Genomic DNA, 21,118 nt, shown 5'->3' with positions numbered 1-21,118 from the left:
CTGATCATGACCTGAACCCAATGGCAGACACTTCTACTGAGCCACCCACCCACCCCAAAAACTGCATTTTCAATGTGAGATTAAAAGGTTTTGCACAAAATGGAGCACCTGGGTATCTCACATGGTTAAGCGGCCTGTTCTTGGTTTTGGCTCAGAGTTGGGAGATTGAGCCCCACATCCATCTATCTCTGCGCTAGGCATGGAGCCTGTTTAAGATTCTGTCTCTGCTGGACTCCTGGGTGGCTTAACCAGTTAAGCATCTGCCATCGGCTCAGGTCATGACTTCAGGGTCCTGATATCAAATTCCATAGCAGGTTCCTTGCTCAGCTGGGAACCTTGCCACTCTTCCTGCTTATGTGTGTGTATGCTTGCTCCGGCACACAGGCTCGCTCCTGACATTTAAAAAAAAAAAAAATCCTCTTCTACTCCAGCTAACTCTTAATAAATAAATTAATTAATTAATAAAAATAAAAACCATTTTGCACCTGCTAATATAGCTATAGTGACAGCTTCATGGATTTCCTTTTATTTTTTTTTTACAATGGTCCTTACACTTACATTTCGAGATTCATTAATCTTGACTGGCAAGCTGCCACTGTTGGAGATGGGAATCTGTGGTCTGTGTCAAGCAGTTTAAATTTTCCTTAGAATATCATGACTTTTCTCTGCTTGTGAGCACTTTCAGCATCACTAGTGGCACTTTGTATGGGTCCTGTGGTGTTCTTCAAGGTTTACAATATTGCACTAAACATAATGAAAAATACACAAGATCTGGGAGATACCACTTTTTACTGCAATACCCAGCTTGCCAGAGAGCCAAACTGCTCATGCAGAGATGATTAGCATCACACACAGCTATAAGTGGATACTTGTAACACTTGAGCTCGCCCCAGTTGCAACAAGAGATGGCTATGAAATCATAATATTACAGCATGTACTACATTTAATTTTATGCAGTTATGACTTAATACATTGTCTTTACGTTTGTTTACATTTCTTTCTGCTAGTGGTGCCATGGAAGGTCTGTAAGTGTGCACCTACAATTTGATAAATTACAACTCTTTCTTTTCAAGTAGGCTCCAAGCCCAGTGTGGAACCAACTCAGGGCTTCAACTCACAACCCTGAGATCAAGAGTCAGATGGCTTAACTGACTGAGCTACCCAGACACCCCTAAATTTTAACTTTTTATAGTAGATTTGTATGTCTTTTATGGTAGTAAATGATAAACTAGTATCTACATGTATTTTATTCATTAACAACTGTTAATGTTCTTTTTTTTTTTTACTTCCTAGTCTGTGTGTGTGGTTTATCTGTTTTTTCAAATTCTTGCAAATCTCCCAAACTTTGTATTGGGAAAAAATCATATAAGTGGACCTGTGCAGTTCAAAACCATGTTGTTCAAAGTTTACCTGTACTCACTTTGTTTTGAGATGTCATTTGATGTTTAGTTTTTAAATGGAATGGGTAAGGCAAATTGGACCACCTTTTTGGGTCAGTCTTGTAGTTTTTAGCCAAAACCTCATAAAGACCAATGGATAAGCAATATATCTATGTTGGCTTTTCAGATTAACTATGCAGCTTATTTGGAGAATAGCTTCTAACTGGCTGCAGTCTCAAGTAATGCTTTTTGCCATAAAGTCTAAAAAAGATGGGGCACATGGCTGGCTCAGTGAGCAGAGCATGTGATTCTTTTTTCTTTTTTCTTTTTTTTTTAAAGATTTTATTTATTTATTTGACAGACAGAGATCACAAGTAGGCAGAGAGGCAGGCAGAGGGAGAGGAGGAAGCAGGCTCCCCACTGAGCAGAGAGCCCGATGCGGGGCTCGATCCCAGGTCCCTGGGATCATGACCTGAGCCGAAAGCAGAGGCTTTAACCCACTGAGCCACCCAGGGGCCCCCAGCATGCGATTCTTGATCTCTGGATCATGAGTCTGCGCCCCACATTGCATGTAGAGATTACTTAAAGGAAAAAAAAATTGTTTTCCAAGTTAAAAAGTTGAGTATTGATATAGTTGCTCCAGCTTTATTTTGGTTAGGATTTGCCTGGCGTATCTTTTTCTATCTCTTAACTTCCAACTTTCTAAGTCCTTGTGTTTTAGGGGTATCACTTGTAATCAGCATATAGTTGGATTCTGTTTTTCTGGAAGCTTCTTAGTACATTTACGTTTCCTGTGATTACTTATCAATCTGTCTTTTTAACTTCTGTTTTCCTGATTTTTCTGACCTGTTTCCCTTGATAAAATTGAAGTTTTCTTACTTTTACCCCCTTTACTATTTCTAGCCTTCTAATAATTACCCTTGGAATTTTAATGTAAATATGCTTAATTTAACAAAGTCCAAAGTTAACTGTATCTTGATTAGTAGAAAGACTCTAGAACACTTGAACTTTGAACGCCCCTCTTCTGTTATACTTGACCATTATAGCTAGCATTTGGCTTTTATCCTTTTTCAGTCTTGCAAACTAGGTTTTTTTGTTGTTGTATATATATTTTTTATTGCTTAACATTTACTTTCAGATTTCAGACCTTTTTACTGGCATCATTTTCCTTCTTCCCTAAAGCATATGCTTCAGGAATCTGGGACTTTCAGGCCCACAGTAAGAAATACGTTTACTATTGCCACCACTTAAAACTGAAACAAAAGTTTTACAAGATAGTATTTAGCCTTATGTGAAATACACTCTGTATTTTGCTATTTTTCCCCCTTTTCATGCCTGTTTCAATCTACTAAATTAATGCTGTGATCCATTGGTGAGTCACAATCTGTGATTTCAGAAATACTGCTTTAGAAAGGTTCTTTTTAATGAATCTGTTGGTAAAACTCTTCATTTCTTCATTTGTGAAAATAGGTCATTTGTTATACGAATGACATATATTTTCTCTCAGCCCACTGAAGCACACTGTCTTACCTTCTGTTGCTTTTGAAACTGCTGTCAAACTGATTACGGGTGATCTTTTTTTTCCCTGGATATTTTATGATTTGATGGTCTTTTTTCCCTTTGTAGTCTCACTCAGCGTGTTTAGATGCATATTGTTTATGTAGCCTGTGTGGTATACTTTGTGCCTCCTGTATCTGGAGTTGTCTTACTAATTTGAAAAAATCCTTTCTATCTTTGGATATTTTTCTCATCTATACTGTCTGTTCTTTTTTAACTGGGATTCCAGTTATATATGTGTTAATATTCTTACTATATTCTTCATGACTTCTAGACCTCTTTTTCACATTATCTGTTTGCTTGTCTCTGTGCCACATTCTAATAATTTTAGTCTTTACCTCTTTTTGTTTACTACATCTTTTTTAAATTGATATATAATTTACTTACTATAAAACTCACCTTTTTGGGGCGCCTGGGTGACTCAGTGGGTTAAAGCCTCTGCCTTCGGCTCAGGTCAAGATCCCAGGGTTCTGGGATCGAGCCCTGCATCGGGCTCTCTGCTCAGTGGGGAGTCTGCTTCCTCCTCTCTCTCTGCCTGCCTCTCTGCCTACTTGTGATCTCTGTCTGTCAAATAAATAAATAAAATCTTTAAAAAAAAAAACAAAACCTCACCTTTTTAAAGTATCCATTGGTTTTTAATATATTTTGTAAGTTTGTGCAACCATTGCTACCATCTAATTCAGAACATTTTTACCTCCCTACTATGTTTTTTAAATTGTATGTATGTATGTATTTATTTATTTATTTATTCATTTATTTTTATTAAGTAAGCCCAGCACAGAGCCTAGTGCGGGGCTTGAACTCATGACCCTGAGATCAAGACCTGAGCTGAGATCAAAAAGTTGGACAGATGCTTAACCAACTGAGCCATCCAGGCACCTCCCTGCACACTCCTCTCCACCCCTCCACCCCCAATTTCTTTTTTGAGCTGTATCTGGTCTGCTTTTTTTAATCCATCCTCTAAGTAGCTGATGGATTTTTTTGTTTATTTTTTACAGTTAGCTTTCTCAATTATAAAAGTCTCATTTTGGTCTTTCTATAGTCTACCTAGGTTTTTGTTGTTGTTTTCTGTTTTGTTTTGTTTTGTTTTTAAGCAGGCTCCACACCCGACATAGGGCTTCAGTTCATGATCCTGAGATCAAGTCATGCGCTCTACCAACTGAGCCACCCAGGCACCCCTAGTTTTTTGTTAAGGATTATATTTTAAGAAATTAAGCAATCTGTACACCCAACACGGGGCTTGAATTCACAAGCCCAAGATTGAGAGTCATGTGCTCTTACCAACTGACCCAGCCAGGTGCCCCTGTAGTTTGCCTAGTTTTTAAAATATGTTTAATGTTTGCTCGTTGTTTTAATTCCATTTTATATTTTAAACATTTTATCATTGCTTTGTATTATGTAACAGACTATTTCAGTATCTGAGATTTCGGGTGTCTAAATCTGTTGCTTGTTTCCAATGACTTTCACTTATGGACAGATTAATTTTCTTTCTTCCTTTCTTTCTTTCTTTTTTTTTAAAGAATTTATTTATTTATTCATGAGAGACAGAGAGACAGAAGCAGGAGAACCAGGCTCCCCGAGGAGCAGGGAGCCTGATGCAGTACTCCATCCCAGGACCCTAGGATCATGACCTGAGCCAGAGGCAGATGCTTAACCATCTGAGCCACCCAGAGTCCCTGTGGATAGATTTATTTTCTCTTCTGTGTGTCTAGTAATCTTTGATTGTAACCCCTGTTTTGTTGATCTTAATCTAGGAAAATGTTAAAGGGAGGATGTTAAACTGGAGGATGCTTTCTGAGAGTGTTTTTTATTTCCTCTGCCAAAATGCAGAGATCCTTGGCTACTCTCCAGCCCAGTTATAGGTTCTTTTATTTATTAATGAGGCTTCTCTAATCTAGCACCCCCATCTTGCTGAAACACCAGACTCCAGTGTCACCCACATGTCCTAAGAAAAGCCCTTGTGCATCATAGCCCTGATTTCCGTTTCAGATGATAAGTTGCTCTGTTTTGTTTTGTAGTGCTTCTTTTGGGGATTATACTTACTTCTGTGGTTTCTACAATGCAATAAAAATTGTGTTTTTTAGGGTACCTGGGTGGTTCAGTCAGTTAAATGTCTGACTTGTGATCTCAGCTCAGTTGTTGATCTCAGGGTTGTGAGTTCAAGCCCAGCATTGGATGTTTGTTTTTTTGTTTTGTTTTGTTTTCCCAAAAAAAAATTGTGGTGTTTGTTTCTCGTTTGTTTGTTTGTTTGTTTGCCAGGAGTAGGAGTAGGGGATGACACCATAATGCCAAAAAGCAAAGTAAAAATTAAATTCTTTTTGGGGGCATCTGGGTGACTCAGTTGCTTAAGCATCTCATTCTTGGTTTCTGTTCCGGTCATGATCTCAGGGTCCTGGGATCCAGCCCTGAGTCTTTGGGCTCCTCACTCAGCAGGAAATCTGCTTCTCTCCCTCTGCCCCTCCCCTTGCTTGTGTGTGTGTGTGTGTACATGCACGCTCTCCTAAATATATCTTAAAAAGACTAATTGAAGACAACTAATTTTTTAAGAGTTTATTTATTTGAGAGAGAAGTTGAGGTGAGAAAGAGAACATGAGTAGAGGAAGAGGCAGAAGAGAGGGAGAAGCAAATAGGGAGCAAGATGCAGGGCTTGATCTCCGGACCCTGAGATCATGACCTGATCTGAAGGCAAATGCTTTTTTTTTTTTTTTTTTTAAGATTTTATTTATTTATTTGACAGAGAGAGAAATCACAAGTAGGCGGAGAGTCAGGCAGAGAGAGAGAGAGAAGCAGGCTCCCGCTGAGCAAAGAGCCCGATGCGGGGCTCGATCCCAGGACACTGAGATCATGACCTGAGCCGAAGGCAGCGGCTTAATCCACTGAGCCACCCAGGCGCCCCTGAAGGCAAATGCTTAATGGACTGAGCCACCCAGGTGTCCCTAAAGACAGCTATTAATTTAGATAATACAGTAAGTTTCCTGAAATCCTTTATCATTAATGGCATCCCATACATGATAAACACATGGATTAATTAATAGTATAAGTTTACTAGATAAAATACAATGTCTACAAAAAAAGAAATACCAGTACAACCACACACAAATCACCCTGCCACATTGCCACTGTGTTCCATCTTTTATTGGTACCGCTAAATAAGCCCCCTTTTCTCTTTTAGGTAAGACTCCCTCTTTATAACATTCATTTAAATTCTACCAACTTAATTTTTTGTTTGTGTTTTGTGGTTTTTATAGGATTATGTTGACAAAGAGAAGGCAATTGCCAAAGCATTGGAAGACCTCAGAGCCAACTTCTACTGTGAACTCTGTGATAAGCAGTATCAGAAACATCAGGAATTTGACAACCATATCAACTCCTATGATCATGCACACAAGCAGGTGAGGAAATGCTTGCTAACAACAACAACAAAAAACTTGGTTGTTATAACTATTGAATTTTATAAATGAACCCAAAAAACTTTGTGACTATGGTTTCTTATATCTCTAGTCTTTATCTGAGGTCCATCTGGCTTACCTGATTTTATTTTCAGTGACAGAAGTCCCGACAGACCTTCTGAGAATTTATGTAGAGTGAAGAATTGTGAGCTTTATAAATCTTCATAAAGTTTTTGGCTTTGAATGGTTTCTGTATTTGTGTTTAATTTGGTAGTTCAACTGAGGATCACTAGGAGCTTTGTTTCCCTTTCTCCCTCTTTCCGAACATGTTAATCTTTGAACAATTATCCCAGACTCTGGTCACTTCATCCTCTCTCTAAATATATTCATGCTTTATTGGCTACTGTTTCCTATCGGTAGTCAGTTTTGTTATTTGGTATGCCTTGGAAGACAGATAAATCTTGAAAAGAAAAACAGAATTAGATGCTATCTTAACTTGAACAACAACAAAAAAAAGCCCTCTGATGCTGCATGTTGAAGAGCTTGCTAAAAAGTGGTTTATACTTTCTTTGCAGTCTTTTCTTTTCTTTCTTTTTTTTTCTTTCATTGGTTTAGAAAATAAAATTGTACCTAACTAGTTACACACATAAAGAAGGTAGCAGTAATTCCCCAGGGGGGATTTTGGAAGGAAGAAATGAATCTTTAATTTCTTATAGTACAGTTCTGGCTTACTAAAGAATTTTGAGCCATTTGATTTGGGATGATTTTAGTAGAACTTGCTAATAAGTCTTTGGATGTTTGGTAGTTGTACTTGTTAAACTTGTAAAATTTATGAGCATTGCTGGAATGCTCTCGTAAGTGGATCTGTTGAACCAATGTTTTTTTTGACCTTTGCTTTGTCTTTCAACCAACCATAAGATTTCAGTGCACAGGTAAAGGGCAAGTTTTGGTTAAGTTTTACCAGCACAAGGATAGTTTGTAAACTCTTATACTTTTTGCAGTAGTTTCTTCCACATTTAACCACACCTAACCAATTTAAGATTCTTCTACTAGTAGAGTTGTATTCAACACATCTTTGAACTTTTTATACACCTTTGGACATTGTTATACTGTCAGTTCTGCTTAATTTGAAGAATTAAAAATTACTATATATATGGCCAAGTTATTTTGGCAATTATCTTACTTTTTCAAAGAATCATGTGTCAAGAAAGAAAGAGTTATAACAGCAAATACTGCTTATCCAGTAACTTCTCAACCTTTTCAGTGTATATATAATTCAAATTTGGGGGGTTATTTTTTATGGAATTAAGAAGGACATTTAAGAGCACCTGGGTGGCTCAGTGGGTTGAGCCGCTGCCTTCGGCTCAGGTCATGATCTCAGGGTCCTGGGATCGAGGCCCGCATCGGGCTCTCTGCTCAGCAGGGAGCCTGCTTCCTCCTCTCTCTCTGCCTGCCTCTCTGCCTGCTTGTGATCTCTCTCTGTCAAATAAATAAATAAAATCTTAAAAAAAAAAAAAAAAAAAAAAAGAAGGACATTTAACATCTAAACATATAAATGCTTTTTCAGGCTCTTGAGAATTTCTTCAATCATGTGATGGGGACATCTGGGTGGCTTAGCAAGTTAAGCCTCTGCCTTTGGCTCAGGCCATGATCTCAGGGTTCTGGGATCAAGCCCCACATCCGGCTCTCTGCTCAGCAGGGAGCCTGCCTCTCTGCCTACTTGTGATCTTTCTGTCTGTCAAATAAATAAATAAAATCTGTTAAAAAAAGAATTAACTGTGATAGGATGCCTGTCTGGCTTAGTTGGTCAAGTATGTGATTCGATCTAATGGCCATGAGTTCCAGCCCCATACTGGACATAGACATTACTTAAAATTTAAAAAAAAAAATTGTCTGGGACAAATTAGAAGACTCCAGAAGAAACTTTAGGCACCAAAAGGAATTTTAAAAGGTTACATTTGCAGTTAAAGAGAAGTCTCTTGAGTAAAGTTTCTGTTAGGAAAAAATAAATCAAGAAAACTGTCATTCAGACTTGAACAGTGTTTATATTGCTCTTTAAAGGGAAAAAATTCTATCAAAGCAACAGATTTACAAGTTAAATCTGAGCAGAAGTACAGAACTAGTGAAATTCATACTGACAACATTAATGTGGTGGACGACAGTGTTTTAGTGATGTTGCTTTCAACTTTTGAGAGTAGTAGTAATTGTTGCAGCTTTGGTTCTTTTGAATTCGGCATGTTATTTTCCTCTGCACTTTGGGATGACCCACTTCTCTCTCTGCTTTTCTCTTTTATAGTTGTTTTCCACATGGGGAGATGTTGTCCTCCAAGGAACACTTAACACTGCCTGGAGACATTTTTGATTACCACAGTTAGGAGGGTGGTGCTACAGGCATGTAGTAGGTAGAGGCCAGGGGTGCTTCTGAACATCCTACAACACACTAGAAAGTTCTTTGCAACAAACAATTACCTTGCCCAGAATGTCAATAAATGCTGAGGTTGAGAAACCCTGTTCTGTTAGGATTACTGAAAAACTATCAAATACATATGGTATTGTGCTATCATTTGGCCTTTGCTTGGTACAAACAGATAACTATCATTTTAAGTCCCCAGTTGTATTCTAAACTTTTATAAAATACTCATCTAGATGATCCCAAATATTTATTACTCTGGGTTTGTTTGTTTTTGTTGTTGTTGGGTTTTTTAGATTATCATCAAAATGAAAACACAAAAGTGAGGATATCTTATAGGGAACTCATGGATTATCTTTCCATGAATATAGAAATATGTCTATGATCTTTGGTCTAGGAAGAAGTCTTTAGCTGGTATGATTAATGAATGTATGTGAGCTTATTTCTTCACCATGATCAAAAGCCCCTTCCTAGGTATTAAAAAAAGAACAGCAATAGTATGAGTTTATTATTCTGTTTGCTCTTGGAGTGTTCTTTATTTGGTTGAAATGTAAGCTTTTTCATCTTTCTTTATACTGCTTTCTTAGTGCAAATAGTAGAATCCTGAAACAGTGCTATAGATATATAAACCAGAAAATGCACAGTACTAAATTTTTTATAGTTCTACTCTTCCCTGTACTTAGAATTTCTAAGGAGCCTTTAATCCCCTTGGTACAACACAGCCAAATAATCCCTAAGAGGAGGGGCGTCCTCTTTTTCATTCCTCTTTGATGGACATGAACTTACCATACAAATGGACCTACCATTTTCCACATTCATGCTCTAAAATCATAAAGACGCCCTGTCTTGTCTTCCAGGAAGGCACACAGGATTATTATGAATCTGAGATAATGGGTAAGTACATTCAACCCTATATGAGTAATCCCTAGTTTGCATCTTCCACCAAATTTTCACCATTAAAAATTTCCAGAGAAATAATCTATCATGTTAGTGGTAAACTACTAGTATAGACAGGATTCTGAACATACCCTTATCTTCATGAAGCACAAATAATCTCTCAGAAGAAGGCTACACGGTCACTCTGATTTGTGGTGATTTGGGAGGAGGGGGGTTGTTATATGCTGCTCACTACTCTAGTTTTTCTCAAATTTTCTAAGATTTTTATGAAGAAAGTCATTAACCCACAAATTTTAAGACCCAGCTGGATCTGCAAAGATGAAAAAGCTCATGAGACATTTTGGCTCTTGTCAGCTGTTTAACCCTCATTTTAAGGTAATAATTTCAGTACATTTTGAAGGGAAGGCCCTTCCATTCCTCAAGAGATAGCCCAGTTTGTGATTCCTTTTTATATAACTCAGTCCTGATATGCCTCAGTGCTTACTGAATATTAGTATCTATCTTCTGTCCCTCTTGGCTTAATTATGGTACAGTCAAAATTACTCTGAAACTACACATTCTTCTTTCTCTACCTCCTCGCCTCTTTCATTATTTTGTATATCTAAAAACATGTCTCCTAGTGGATATGACCATGGAAACAATTTTCTTAAGTTTTCATAGGGCCTAAATTTCAAACTGTAAAGAACATTCTCTTTCTTGAAAGTGGCATTTGTAGCAACACAGTAATAGTGCCTTATTTCTAACACTGTTTTTTGTTGTTATTTTTGTTTTGCTTTCTTTGGTACCTTGTTACCTAGTCAGGATTCTCCCAGTCTTACTCTCTTTTATTTGTGGCACTAAGGGTCCTCCTCACCGGCTTCCAGTACATAAGCCAGAGATCACAATTGTCCCATAGATGTATCTTGTCTGGCCTTTGCAGTATTAGATTTTTTCCCTTTAATTTTGGTTGGTTCCCAGCTTTTAAGATGAGATTTTACATAATTCAAACTTACCTTGAAAAATTGAAATAATCTAAGAACACTGGGCCTACATTTTAATACAACAATTTGTTAAAGCTGAATAGTTGTTATCTCTTCAGACAGGCACATGCTAACGTTCTGTTATCTGTGGTTCCACATAATCTTTGCTCTTATGTCAAGTTGTATGACTCATAACTGTCACATCCCTCTAGACATTTGGGTTTGTGACCCAGGCCCGTACCTTCTATTTCTCTCCACACAGGCTTCTACCCACAGCATTCTAATTGACACTGGGAAAGTAGCACATTGAAAAGCTGCCTCCTTCTTCCTCTTTAAGGGGCCAACTTTGCAGTTTGAGAACTACCTGAGGTAGTCTGATCCAGTTACCAAAATCTGGTACAGTAAAGCAGCTTTGAGAAATTCTTTTTGCTTGCATAAAAAAACCAGTGTCTTGGTCAGAGGAGAGAATCCTTTCAGCCTGCCTCTTCTTTCTGCTAACATCGGTTCAGTATGAGACTTCTTTTAGGTTTTTTTGAAAACACTGAAATCTCATTTAGTACCATGTCTGTTTCAACTGTATAAGTAGCTGTTTTATGAGCTTTAAATAGCTGAACTAAAACAGAGTAAGCCTGTAGCAGCCATCAGTGACTTCTCTACAAAATGGAATCTACTACTGCATAATTTAGTTAACTTTGTCTAAACTGTTACAATTACTTTTTGACAGCATTGCTTACTTTTAGTTGACTGTGACAATATCAAGTAATATGTATTACTAAGGAACAGAGATTTTAGAGTTTTCCTCATTATTCAAAAATGAAATAGGTTCTCAATTGAAATAAGGTCCGAGAAATTCCTTGGTGATGGAAGGAATAATCATTTTTGGACTTCACATGGCCTTCATTCAAGTTTGGAGTCCCTTTCCACTTGAAGATTCACTGTTTATTGGTTGCATTTTGCCTCTCAAGATCTTTACTGCATTTGATCCTTTGTATGCTTGGTACATAGGGCATCAGGATAGTAAGCATATCAAAACCAATTGGACCTCTGGCAAGCCACTGTAGATTTGAGGAAATTCAGACTGAGTTCTCTTTTTTTGGTGCTACTTTGATATTCAGGGCAAGGGAAACATGAAAGTAAATTTTTAAAAGGCAATTTTAAAAAAAGTAAAATTGAAAAATAATTCTGGGGCTAAAATTAAAAAGAAAATGAATCCTTCTAAAAGAAATGAAACCACAGGGGCCCCTAGCTAGATCAGTTGGTGGAGCATACGACTCTTGATCTTGAGGTTGTGAATTTGAGCTTCACATTGGGCATCAAGCTTATTTTTAAAATAACTTAAGAAGTGAAACCATCAAGACTAGATACCAATGAAGATATTCTACACATACCTGTATTTCATGTGTTTATGAAATGTTTATCCTTAGAAAACCATAAATTGATAATTGTGAAGTCATGAAATAGATTAGGAAAACCATGAAGTATTTATGAATCCTAACGCTTCATAAATGTTGACTTAAATAGCATATGTCACTTCTGAAGAGATTATGCTTACAGAAGCAAAGCAAATGTGAAAAGAGGAATGCATCTAAGAATCTGAGCATATTATAGTTTTATTAACCTGTAGCAGGGAGATGAAAGTTTGTACCACTGTGTATGTTATTTTTCTTTGGGACTATTTTGCTTAGTATAAGAGAATTGACATCATTTGGCTAGTCTTCCAAAACCTGGGCAAAACCTGTTTTGAGCCTTTTCACTTGTTGAATCTTACATGCTGACTACCACAGCTTTTCTTGGTGGTAGACTTCTTACATCCAGCTATCACAATCTAGTTAACCTTGGAAAACTGTTTCTCTTTAGGGAAACTGTCTGCTTTTGTGAGCAGACAGGGATGACCCTAAACAGACCCTTTGGGAACTTAGTTTGCTAGTAAACCCTATATTTTCTTAGGAATTTCTAACTCCGTTCTTTTTTTTTTTTTTAAGATTTTATTTATTTATTTGACATAGAGAGTTCACAAGTAGGTAGAGGCAGGCGGGGGCGGGGGGGGGAAGCAGGCTCCCTGCTGAGCAGAGAGCACTATGTGGGGCTCGATCCCAGGACCCTGAGATCATGACCTGAGCTGAAGGCAGAGGCTTTAACCCACTGAGCCACCCAGGTACCCCTCTAACTCCGTTCTTTATCTTGGCACACTTTCCCAGTCTGAATAAAAATTATTCTACCCTATTTATGTTCTATGCTTTTCAGCCTGTTTTCTGCCCCTGTACGTTTGTATTTATCAGAGTCGTGCAGTGTGGTGGAGATTCTTGCATGAGGGCTGTATGTTCTATTGTAGTCTGAAAAGGTAAAGCTGCCTAAGAAACAATGATAAGTCTGTGAGTGACAGTGCTGGAAAGAGGTCTGAACTGAGATGCTGCTGTTCTGTTTGCAATAAGCCTAAGCTGTTCTTAGGAATTATGCTCCTTTAAATTCTACAGTGAAAGCATACCTTTGCCTTCAGTTATGATCTGGAAGGCTATGTAGATGTATATGGATATATATAATATATATCTATATATAGATACATTTTTTTAAAGGTTTTTTTTTAATCTACTTGAGAGATCTTGCGCATGGGGTGGGGGGTGGGGGCAGAAGGAGAGTAAGAGAGAGAACCTCAAGGAGACTCCACACTGAGCACCGAGTCTGACATGGGGCTTAGTCCCATGACCCTGAGATCATGACCTGAGCCAAAATGAAGAGTTGGACATCCAACCTACTGAGCCACCCAGGCACCCCATATATAGTAATATTTAAAACTCATTATCCGCAAAACCACAATGGCATACCATTTCACACCCATTAGGATAGTCAGAATTAAAAGACACAGTAACATATGTTGGAGAGGATATGAAAAAACTGGAACACTCCTACATTGCTAGTGGAGTTGTAAAATGGTCTAGCCCCTCTGGGAGACATTTCGGCAGTTTGTCAAAATGTGTTAAATATAGAGTTTACCATATGACCAGCATATACTCAAGATAAATGAAAATATACATGCATAAGAAATGAAAATACATGTGCACAAATAAATGTGCATAAGAGGGGCGCCTGGGTGGCTGAGTTGTTATCCCAGGGTCCTGGGATTGAGCTCAGCATTGGGCTCCCCACTCAGCAGAAAGCTTGCTTTCTCCCCCTCTTATTCCATCTGCTTGTGTCCCCGCTCTGGCTGTCTGTCAAAAAATAAATAAAATCTTTATTTTTTAAATGTGTATTAGATTGTTCATAGTATCCAAAAAGTGGAAACAGCCCATATACGTACCAGTTGATGAATGGATGAACAAAATGTGATACATCTGTACAATAGAATATTATTCAGCAGTAAGAAAGAATGACTTACTGATACATGTAGCAGGCACGAACCTCAAAAGTGTTATGCTAAGTCAAAGAAACCAGTCACAACCCCCCCATGTTGTATGATTTTATTTATATAAAGAGTTTAGAATAAGCATGTCTGTAGAGAGCATATATTAGGTTTCCAGGAACTGGGTAGAAAGGGGTAATAGTGATTGACTGCTAATGAGCATGGAGCTTCCTTTGGGAGTAATGGAAATGTTCTAGAATTAGATAGTGTTAATGGTTGCACAACTCTGAGAAACCCACTAAATTTTACAGTTTAAATGGGTGAATTTTATGCTATGTGAATTGTATCTCAAAATTATTTTTAAAACTTCATGCAGTTTAAAATTTGGTGGTGGTAATGGTGACTATATGTACATATACATAGGTGTGTGAAAAAAAACGGTAAAGGAAGCACCCTGCTTCTGCAGAAATATACCATGTTTTAAGGCATTTTGCTGAATTCCTGAACATATTGAAACGAATATTTAATAATAGCTTTATGACATATTAATTTGTTATTCACCAAATTATATTAATAGTGATTGTGTTGCAAAATAATTGGGCATAAATGGTAAGTATTTCATAACTGACTAACTAGGACTACTCTTAGCCAGCAAGAAAGAATGTATGCTACTCTGCTTTCCTCTGATGTTTTCAGTATCTACGATCAGCATTAATGTTTAGTTTTCTGTTACCAAACATTTGGTTTTCTCTGTTACTTAACATTTATTGTCATAGCTTACTGATGAACATGTGCTAAAAGAAAGAATTTACATCTAATGTTCAGTAACTTGGATTTCCTTAATCATTCAGCTACAGTCTTCCTTCCCTGAGTAGTTTATACTTGGGCTTTCTGTGTTCTTTCCTGGTCTTTTTCTTTCCTCAAAACATAGTGATGTTCTGGATGGTCTCGTTCAGAAGTATCAAACATCAAAGACTTTGCATTCGGGAAACCTGGACAAGTAATAGCTAGCATGATTACTCCCCTTTGGGAAGGGAGAAGAGATTGATGATGTATCATGAGAAAGAGGAAGGGAACTGGGGAAAAGAGGGCATGGATTTGGGGTATGCAGGATTGATGACTGGGGAAAGGGAGTGGTTGAGGTTCAGAAAAAGCTGAATTGGGCTCAGTGGGTGGAGCGTATGACTCTTGATCTCAGTAGAGATTACTTTAAAAAACAACAACAACAAAAAAAAACAACTGGATTATACTTAGCCAGAAAAAGAGATTGAGGTGGGAACAATTTCTTTGCTGTTCCCTGTTTCTGTTCATAATCGACAAATAATACATAAAGTATTTGTATTCCCTTTCTCAACAACTCATTACCAAACTGAAACCAGTTTGGTAAATGTTTATTGATTATTTCTTTTGTGCCGTGGACAACAGTATGTGATTGCAGGGTTAGTACAAAGGAAGACTAAGCTTGGGTCCCTGTTCTGGTAGAGTGGGGTTGTTTGGTAAGAGGAAGAAACTGGATAATCTTTTGACCCTAACAAGACAAAATCAGGTTTTCTCTTTAGAGTTGAGTAAATATTAGAACCTGGGATTTTTAGTGGCAATAGGAAATACTCTCTGTTTTCTGATGTCTGAAATTCCCTTAATCTGAAAACAGTAGCCTGTTTTTCTTTAAATTGAGGTAATAGATTTAAAATACTTGAGAGGGGTGCCTAGATGGCTCAGTCGGTTAAATGGCTGCCTTCGGCTCAGGTCATGATCCCAAGGTCTTGGGATTGAGCACATCAGGCTTCCTGCTCAGTGGAGAGCCTGCTTTTCCCTCTCCCTGCTGCTCTGCCTGCTTGTGCTCTCTCTCTCTCTGTCAAATAAAAAAATACAATCTTTTTTAAAAAAATAAGTAAAATACTTGAGAAAGACAATAGATTTATTTCTAGTAGATTATACCCAGATATTTAAAAAAAAAAAAACAAAAACAAAAACCTACAGCATCGATTTTTGTTAGAAAAAAATAGCAACAAAAGATGCAAAAAATATTTTATTAATTCAGACCCATATTTTGTTGCTGGGGGAAATTATGTGCAGATGTATCTGTGTCATTCGTTCCTGGGTCAAACAGTGTCACCCCTTGCTATTGTACTGCACATTGTTGATAATGTAAGCAAATTTATCACCCACATTAAAAACCTGGTAAGATTTACCAGATTCTCATTTCTCTGGTTTAATTTGTTCAGAGTTGGGCAGTGGAGCCAAAGTTTGTAGTGGACATTTTGCTGCCAGCACAGTGCTATGTAGGCGGTGTTTAAGAACTGGAATGTCATTTACATTGAAGTGGTCTTCAGCTCAAAGAGCCATGGTTACGTTGATGGGTATTTCCAGAGCTAGATTATTTAAGGTGTGTCTCCCCCATGTTGGTCTTTTGGGAAATTTAATGAAAACCCTGGCTAGCATGAATTGAGAATCAGTGAGAAGTGGCCATTTTGTTCTGTGCTGCAAATATATACTTTTTTTGAAACATGCTATTGGTTTTTCAGAGCAGGATCTTCAAATTCTTTCATTTTGAATGGTGTTCGGCCTCCCTTTTCTTTGAATGAAATATTGTCCAGCTAAAAATGTATTACATGGCTTAAATTTTTACTTGTATAGTTCAGTGAAGAAGCAATGTTATTAGCAACACTTCAGAAAGCGTACTTTATAATTTTCAGAGATAAGGACATAGTTGAAGTTAGCTTTGGTGATTAAATATGTCCCCTCAGATCAGTCTGTGTCCCAGTTTGGATTCTAACTTGAATTTTTTTCTATGCATGGAGTGAAATTTGCTCAGCTTTCAAAACATTTTGGATTGATGGCACATGGATAATATTTGGTCTCCTTATGCGAACTCTGTCTCTGACAGGCAGGTACTCTCTGTTCCCCTCTATTCTTACCTTGAAGATGTTACCTGAAATTGTGTTCCTCTTTAGAATTCAAGAGGAAAGTAAAAGTATAGGACCCAGAGAGAATTTCATATGAACATTCAGTTGAAAATGAGCCAGGCTTTTGGAATATACTAGCCAACTTTGGAAAATCCAATTCTGAATTAGGGACTTTTCATCTTTACAAAAATTACTTTTTTTTTTTTTAAAGATTTTATTTATTTATTTGACAGAGAGAGAGAGATCACAAGTAGGCAGAGAGACGGGCAGAGAGAGAGGGGAAACAGGCTCCCTGCTGAGCAGAGAGCCCGATGCGGGACTCGATCCCAGAACCCCAAGATCATGACGTGAGCCAAAAGCAGAGGCTTAACCCACTGAGCCACCCAGGCGCCCCAAAAATTACTTTTTATATAGGAATTGAGAACTTTCTGATTCATACCCCTCCCCCCAATTTGGCCTAATTCTTTCTTATTTATTTATTTGTTTGTTTGTTTATTTTAAAGAAATCTCTAGGGGCACCTGGGTGGCTCAGTCAGTTAAGCATCTGACTCTTAATTTTGGCTCAGGTCTTGATCTCAGGGTTGTGAAATTGAGCCCGAGTCAGGCTCCACGCATAGCGTGCTAGCCACCTTAAGATTTTCTCTCCCTCTACCCCTCTCTATTTCTCTCTCTAATAAAAAAAATAATAATAAAGTAATCTCTGCACCCATCATGGGTGCATGACCCCATGACCCCCAGATCAAGAGTGGCATGCTCTACCAACTGAGCCAGCTAAGCACCCCTGGCCTAATTTTGTCCAGAAGTGAGGGGCTTAACATTTTAGGTTTTTTGATTCTCTAAAGAATGACACTTCTTTATTGGATGAGAATAATAGCTAGGAAAACGATATGTGTTATATTAACTTGACATTGTCCCTAGTAGAGTCATGAAAATTATCAGGGGTGCCTGAGTGGTTCAGTTGGCTAAGCATTTGACTCTTGATTTCAGCTCAGGTCATGATCTCAGGGTTTTCAGATCACCCCCCACCTCCAGCTATGCGGTGGATGTGGTACCTCCTTAAGATTCTCCCTCCCTCTCTTAGAAAAAAAGAAAAGAAAATATTTCTGCCCCTCTCTCTGTTTTCTCCCTCTCTTAAAAAAAAAAAAAAAAAAAAAAAAAAATTTTTTTTTTTCATGTCAAACTTTTCTACAAATGGTCAAAAAGTTATTTGGGGGAAAAAATTAAGGGTCCAGTGTTTAAGCCGAATTATTCACCAGGCATTTACCAGACACTTTCTGTGGACTTACTACTGTTCTATACACTTTAGGGTTGATTATAAATGTCAGCTATCTGAGCCTCATGTTGAGTGTAGAAGATTACTTTAAAAAATTTAAATTTAGGGGCGCCTGGGTGGCTCAGTGGGTTAAAGCCTCTGCCTTCGGCTCAGGTCATGATCCCGGGGTCCTGGAATCGAGCCCCGCATCGGACTCTCTGCTCAGCGGGGAGCCTGTTTCCTCCTCTCTCTCTCTCTCTCTGTCTCTCTCTGCCTACTTGTGATCTCTGTCTGTCAAATAAATAAATAAAATCTTACCAAAAAAAACTTTTTAAATTTAAGGGGCGCCTGTGTGGCTCAGTGGGTTAAAGCCTGCGTTCCACCCTCTCTGCCTGTCTCTCTGTCTACTTGTGATCTCTGTCTTTCAAACAAATAAAATTTTTAAAAAAATTTTTAAATTTAGGGGCACCTGGGTTGCTTAGTGGGTTAAAGCCTCTGCCTTCAGCTCAGGTCATGATCCCAGAGTCCTGGGATCGAGCCCCGCATCGATCTGCAGAGCAGAGAGCCTGCTTCCTCTTCTCTCTCTGCCTGCCTCTCTGCCTACTTGTGATCTCTGTCAAATAAATAAATAAAATCTCCCCCCCCCCCCAAAAAAAAATTTTTTTTTTTTTTTTTAAATTTAAAAAAGTGGGGGCTCAGCTCTGTTGGTAGAGCATGGGACTCTTGATCTCGGGGTTGTGAGTTCGAACCCCACGTTGGGTGTAGAGATTACTTTAAAAATAAAATGTAAAAAAATCAGCTATAGTCTCTGCCCCAGATAAAAAGGAAGAGACAGTATTAAACACTTTAGACATGCAGCGTGCTTTTTATTTTAACACTTAACCTCATAAATCTGTTGCCAGAATGGCTCTGTTTTTCTAATGGGGGAACTGGAGCCTCAGAGAGATGAAATCACATGGCTGGTGATGAATGAATTTGGACACAAGTCTTTCTGACTCTGAAACTACACACAGTTGAGTTAGTGCCAAGTATTTTGGTGGCTAGATGAGTACTAAGACAGTTCAGAAAGAAGAAAATTTTATAAGGTACGAGTAGAGACTTTGTGAGGGGAATTTAGTTTGACCTTGGGTAGGAAGGAAAGACTTGGAATTAGGAATCCATTTTTATCATCAAAATGCCCTCATCTGGGAGACCTCAATACACATTTGAGTTTGGGAGAGTTGCCAAGCCCCATGTTTAAGGTTTGGGTTAGAATTCTGGAGTTCCTAGTTTTACATTGAGACACCAGACTTTAAAGTTCGTAAAGGTAGGGGGCACCTGGCTGGCTCAGTTGGTAGAGCATGTGGCTCTTGATCTTGTGGTTGTGAATTTGAATCCTGCACTGGGTGTAGAGATTAATTAAATCTTTTTAAAAAGATAATAATAAAGTTTGCAGAGGTGATTTAGGAATGTTTGCTACACCCCATATAGGTGTATATCTTTGCCTAGAATGGAGCTATAACTCGGATTTGTTTTACTGATACCACATTTTCTTCCCTCCCTACAATTACGTTGTGGTAGGAATCTGAGATAGGGCATCTTCAGGAAGATGTGGACATAGTTTTATCCCTTCAACTTCAAGGTTGCATCAAGTGGTTGCTGAATGACTGGAAAACCTAACCTCTGTCTGACTCAGCCTGGAAACTCCAGGCTTTGATAAAATGCTCGTTCTTTTACACAGTGTCCTTTAGGGGTAACCCTCTCGGGTCCCCTCCCTTCTCAGGAACTTTGTACTATCACTTTGTAATAACTCAATAAACCTTGGTTTGCTGCCTACCAAATTTTATTATAATAATAATAATAAAAATAAACAATGTCCTTTAGTTTGGGAAATAACTCCTAACTAAAAGTAATGAAATATTTGTAAGAAGAAAGGAAACGATGAGGCTCAGGGAGATTTTACAGGCCTGGGGGGTAGCTAGAGAGAAGATGGCAGATATGAGAAAAACATGTTCTATTTAAATTTCAGCTAGAAAACTTGGTAAATGTTTGGCGCAGAGAAAAACTAGGTTTGTAGCCTGAAATAATCATATAATAGTCCTGACAGGCTCTTTTTGCCTCATTCCCCTTGAAAGGAGGAAATTGAAATTCATACTTATTCAAAATAATTGATTCGCCATCTTAAAGAGGTTTTTAAGAAGTCTTAATTCTGGATAGCCAGCTTCAGTAACATAGTTTGCCGGCTGTTGGTTACTTGAACATTCCCAAAATAAAGGTAAATGAAAATAAGATTGACTGTTTTTAGGTAGCAGTGGTCTTTCCTGAAGTTCTATTAACTGTTTTTCCTGAATTCAGATAGGTCTGTTTATCTAGGAGAGATTATTACTGTGTCAGTCTGTGTGTATGTACACATATATGTGTTGTACAGGTGCTTCCCTTCTCCCCGACCCTTTTAGAGTTGATGGCTTTGTCCCTGATTGTTCAGTATAATAGTTTGCAGATTCACTAAGAGAGCCTGTGTAGTAATGCTTGCTTTATTTTTTTTTTCTCTTTCACTCTTGTTTTATTTTTACTTTTTTTTCTTTGTGATGTGACATTTTCAGCTGATGTATTGAAAGCAAATCCTTCTAATTTGGGAGCCCAGATCACAAGAGTGAGTTTTTCTACTAGTGTCTTTAGCTGTATACCTTTTTTTGTGTGTGTCTTTTCACCCTTTTCCCCCTCCCAATTCAAAAGATTTCAAAACACATTTCATAAATATTAGATAAGAAAAAATCCTCTGTCTGTTGAACATCATGCCCTTCCACAAAGCAATGTCCACTTTATATTGGGTCAAATTCCTTTTCCTAATGCTATTATAAAAGCATAGGCTAATGTATGTGTTTTGTTTTGGTTTGTTTTCTATATTATCTAGTACGTTGGAAATAATTTTAGTTCTGTCTTCATTGCAGATATGTCTGGACTTTGTCACCAGTGTGTCATAGCACTGTTCTTTTTTTGGTTGTTGTTGTTTTGTTTTGTTTTGTTCTGTTTTTAAGGAAAATTATATAGAA

General features: G+C 37.9%; 1 protein-coding gene across 7 annotated transcripts in view; it reads left to right on the top strand.

Moving 5' to 3' along the window:
• Positions 1-21,118, top strand: part of GPATCH8 (G-patch domain containing 8) — a 110,168-nt gene that overhangs the window by 78,958 nt on the left and 10,092 nt on the right. For 6 of the 7 annotated variants that reach the window (XM_082706311.1, XM_082706312.1, XM_082706316.1 and 3 more), the window contains one exon: positions 6,185-6,328. In XM_082706311.1, the coding sequence (XP_082562437.1) occupies positions 6,185-6,328 (144 nt within the window). Of the gene's footprint in view, positions 1-6,184; positions 6,329-9,610; positions 9,630-20,668; positions 20,719-21,118 lie in introns of those variants that run through there. The other variant, XM_082706317.1, reaches the window with a different exon arrangement.

This window comes from Mustela nivalis (genome assembly GCF_964662115.1).
Source record: "Mustela nivalis genome assembly, chromosome: 17".
Classification (NCBI taxonomy): Eukaryota; Metazoa; Chordata; class Mammalia; order Carnivora; family Mustelidae; genus Mustela; species Mustela nivalis.
Note: the sequence above shows the minus strand (reverse complement) of the source record. Positions and strands in the feature narration are given on the sequence as shown.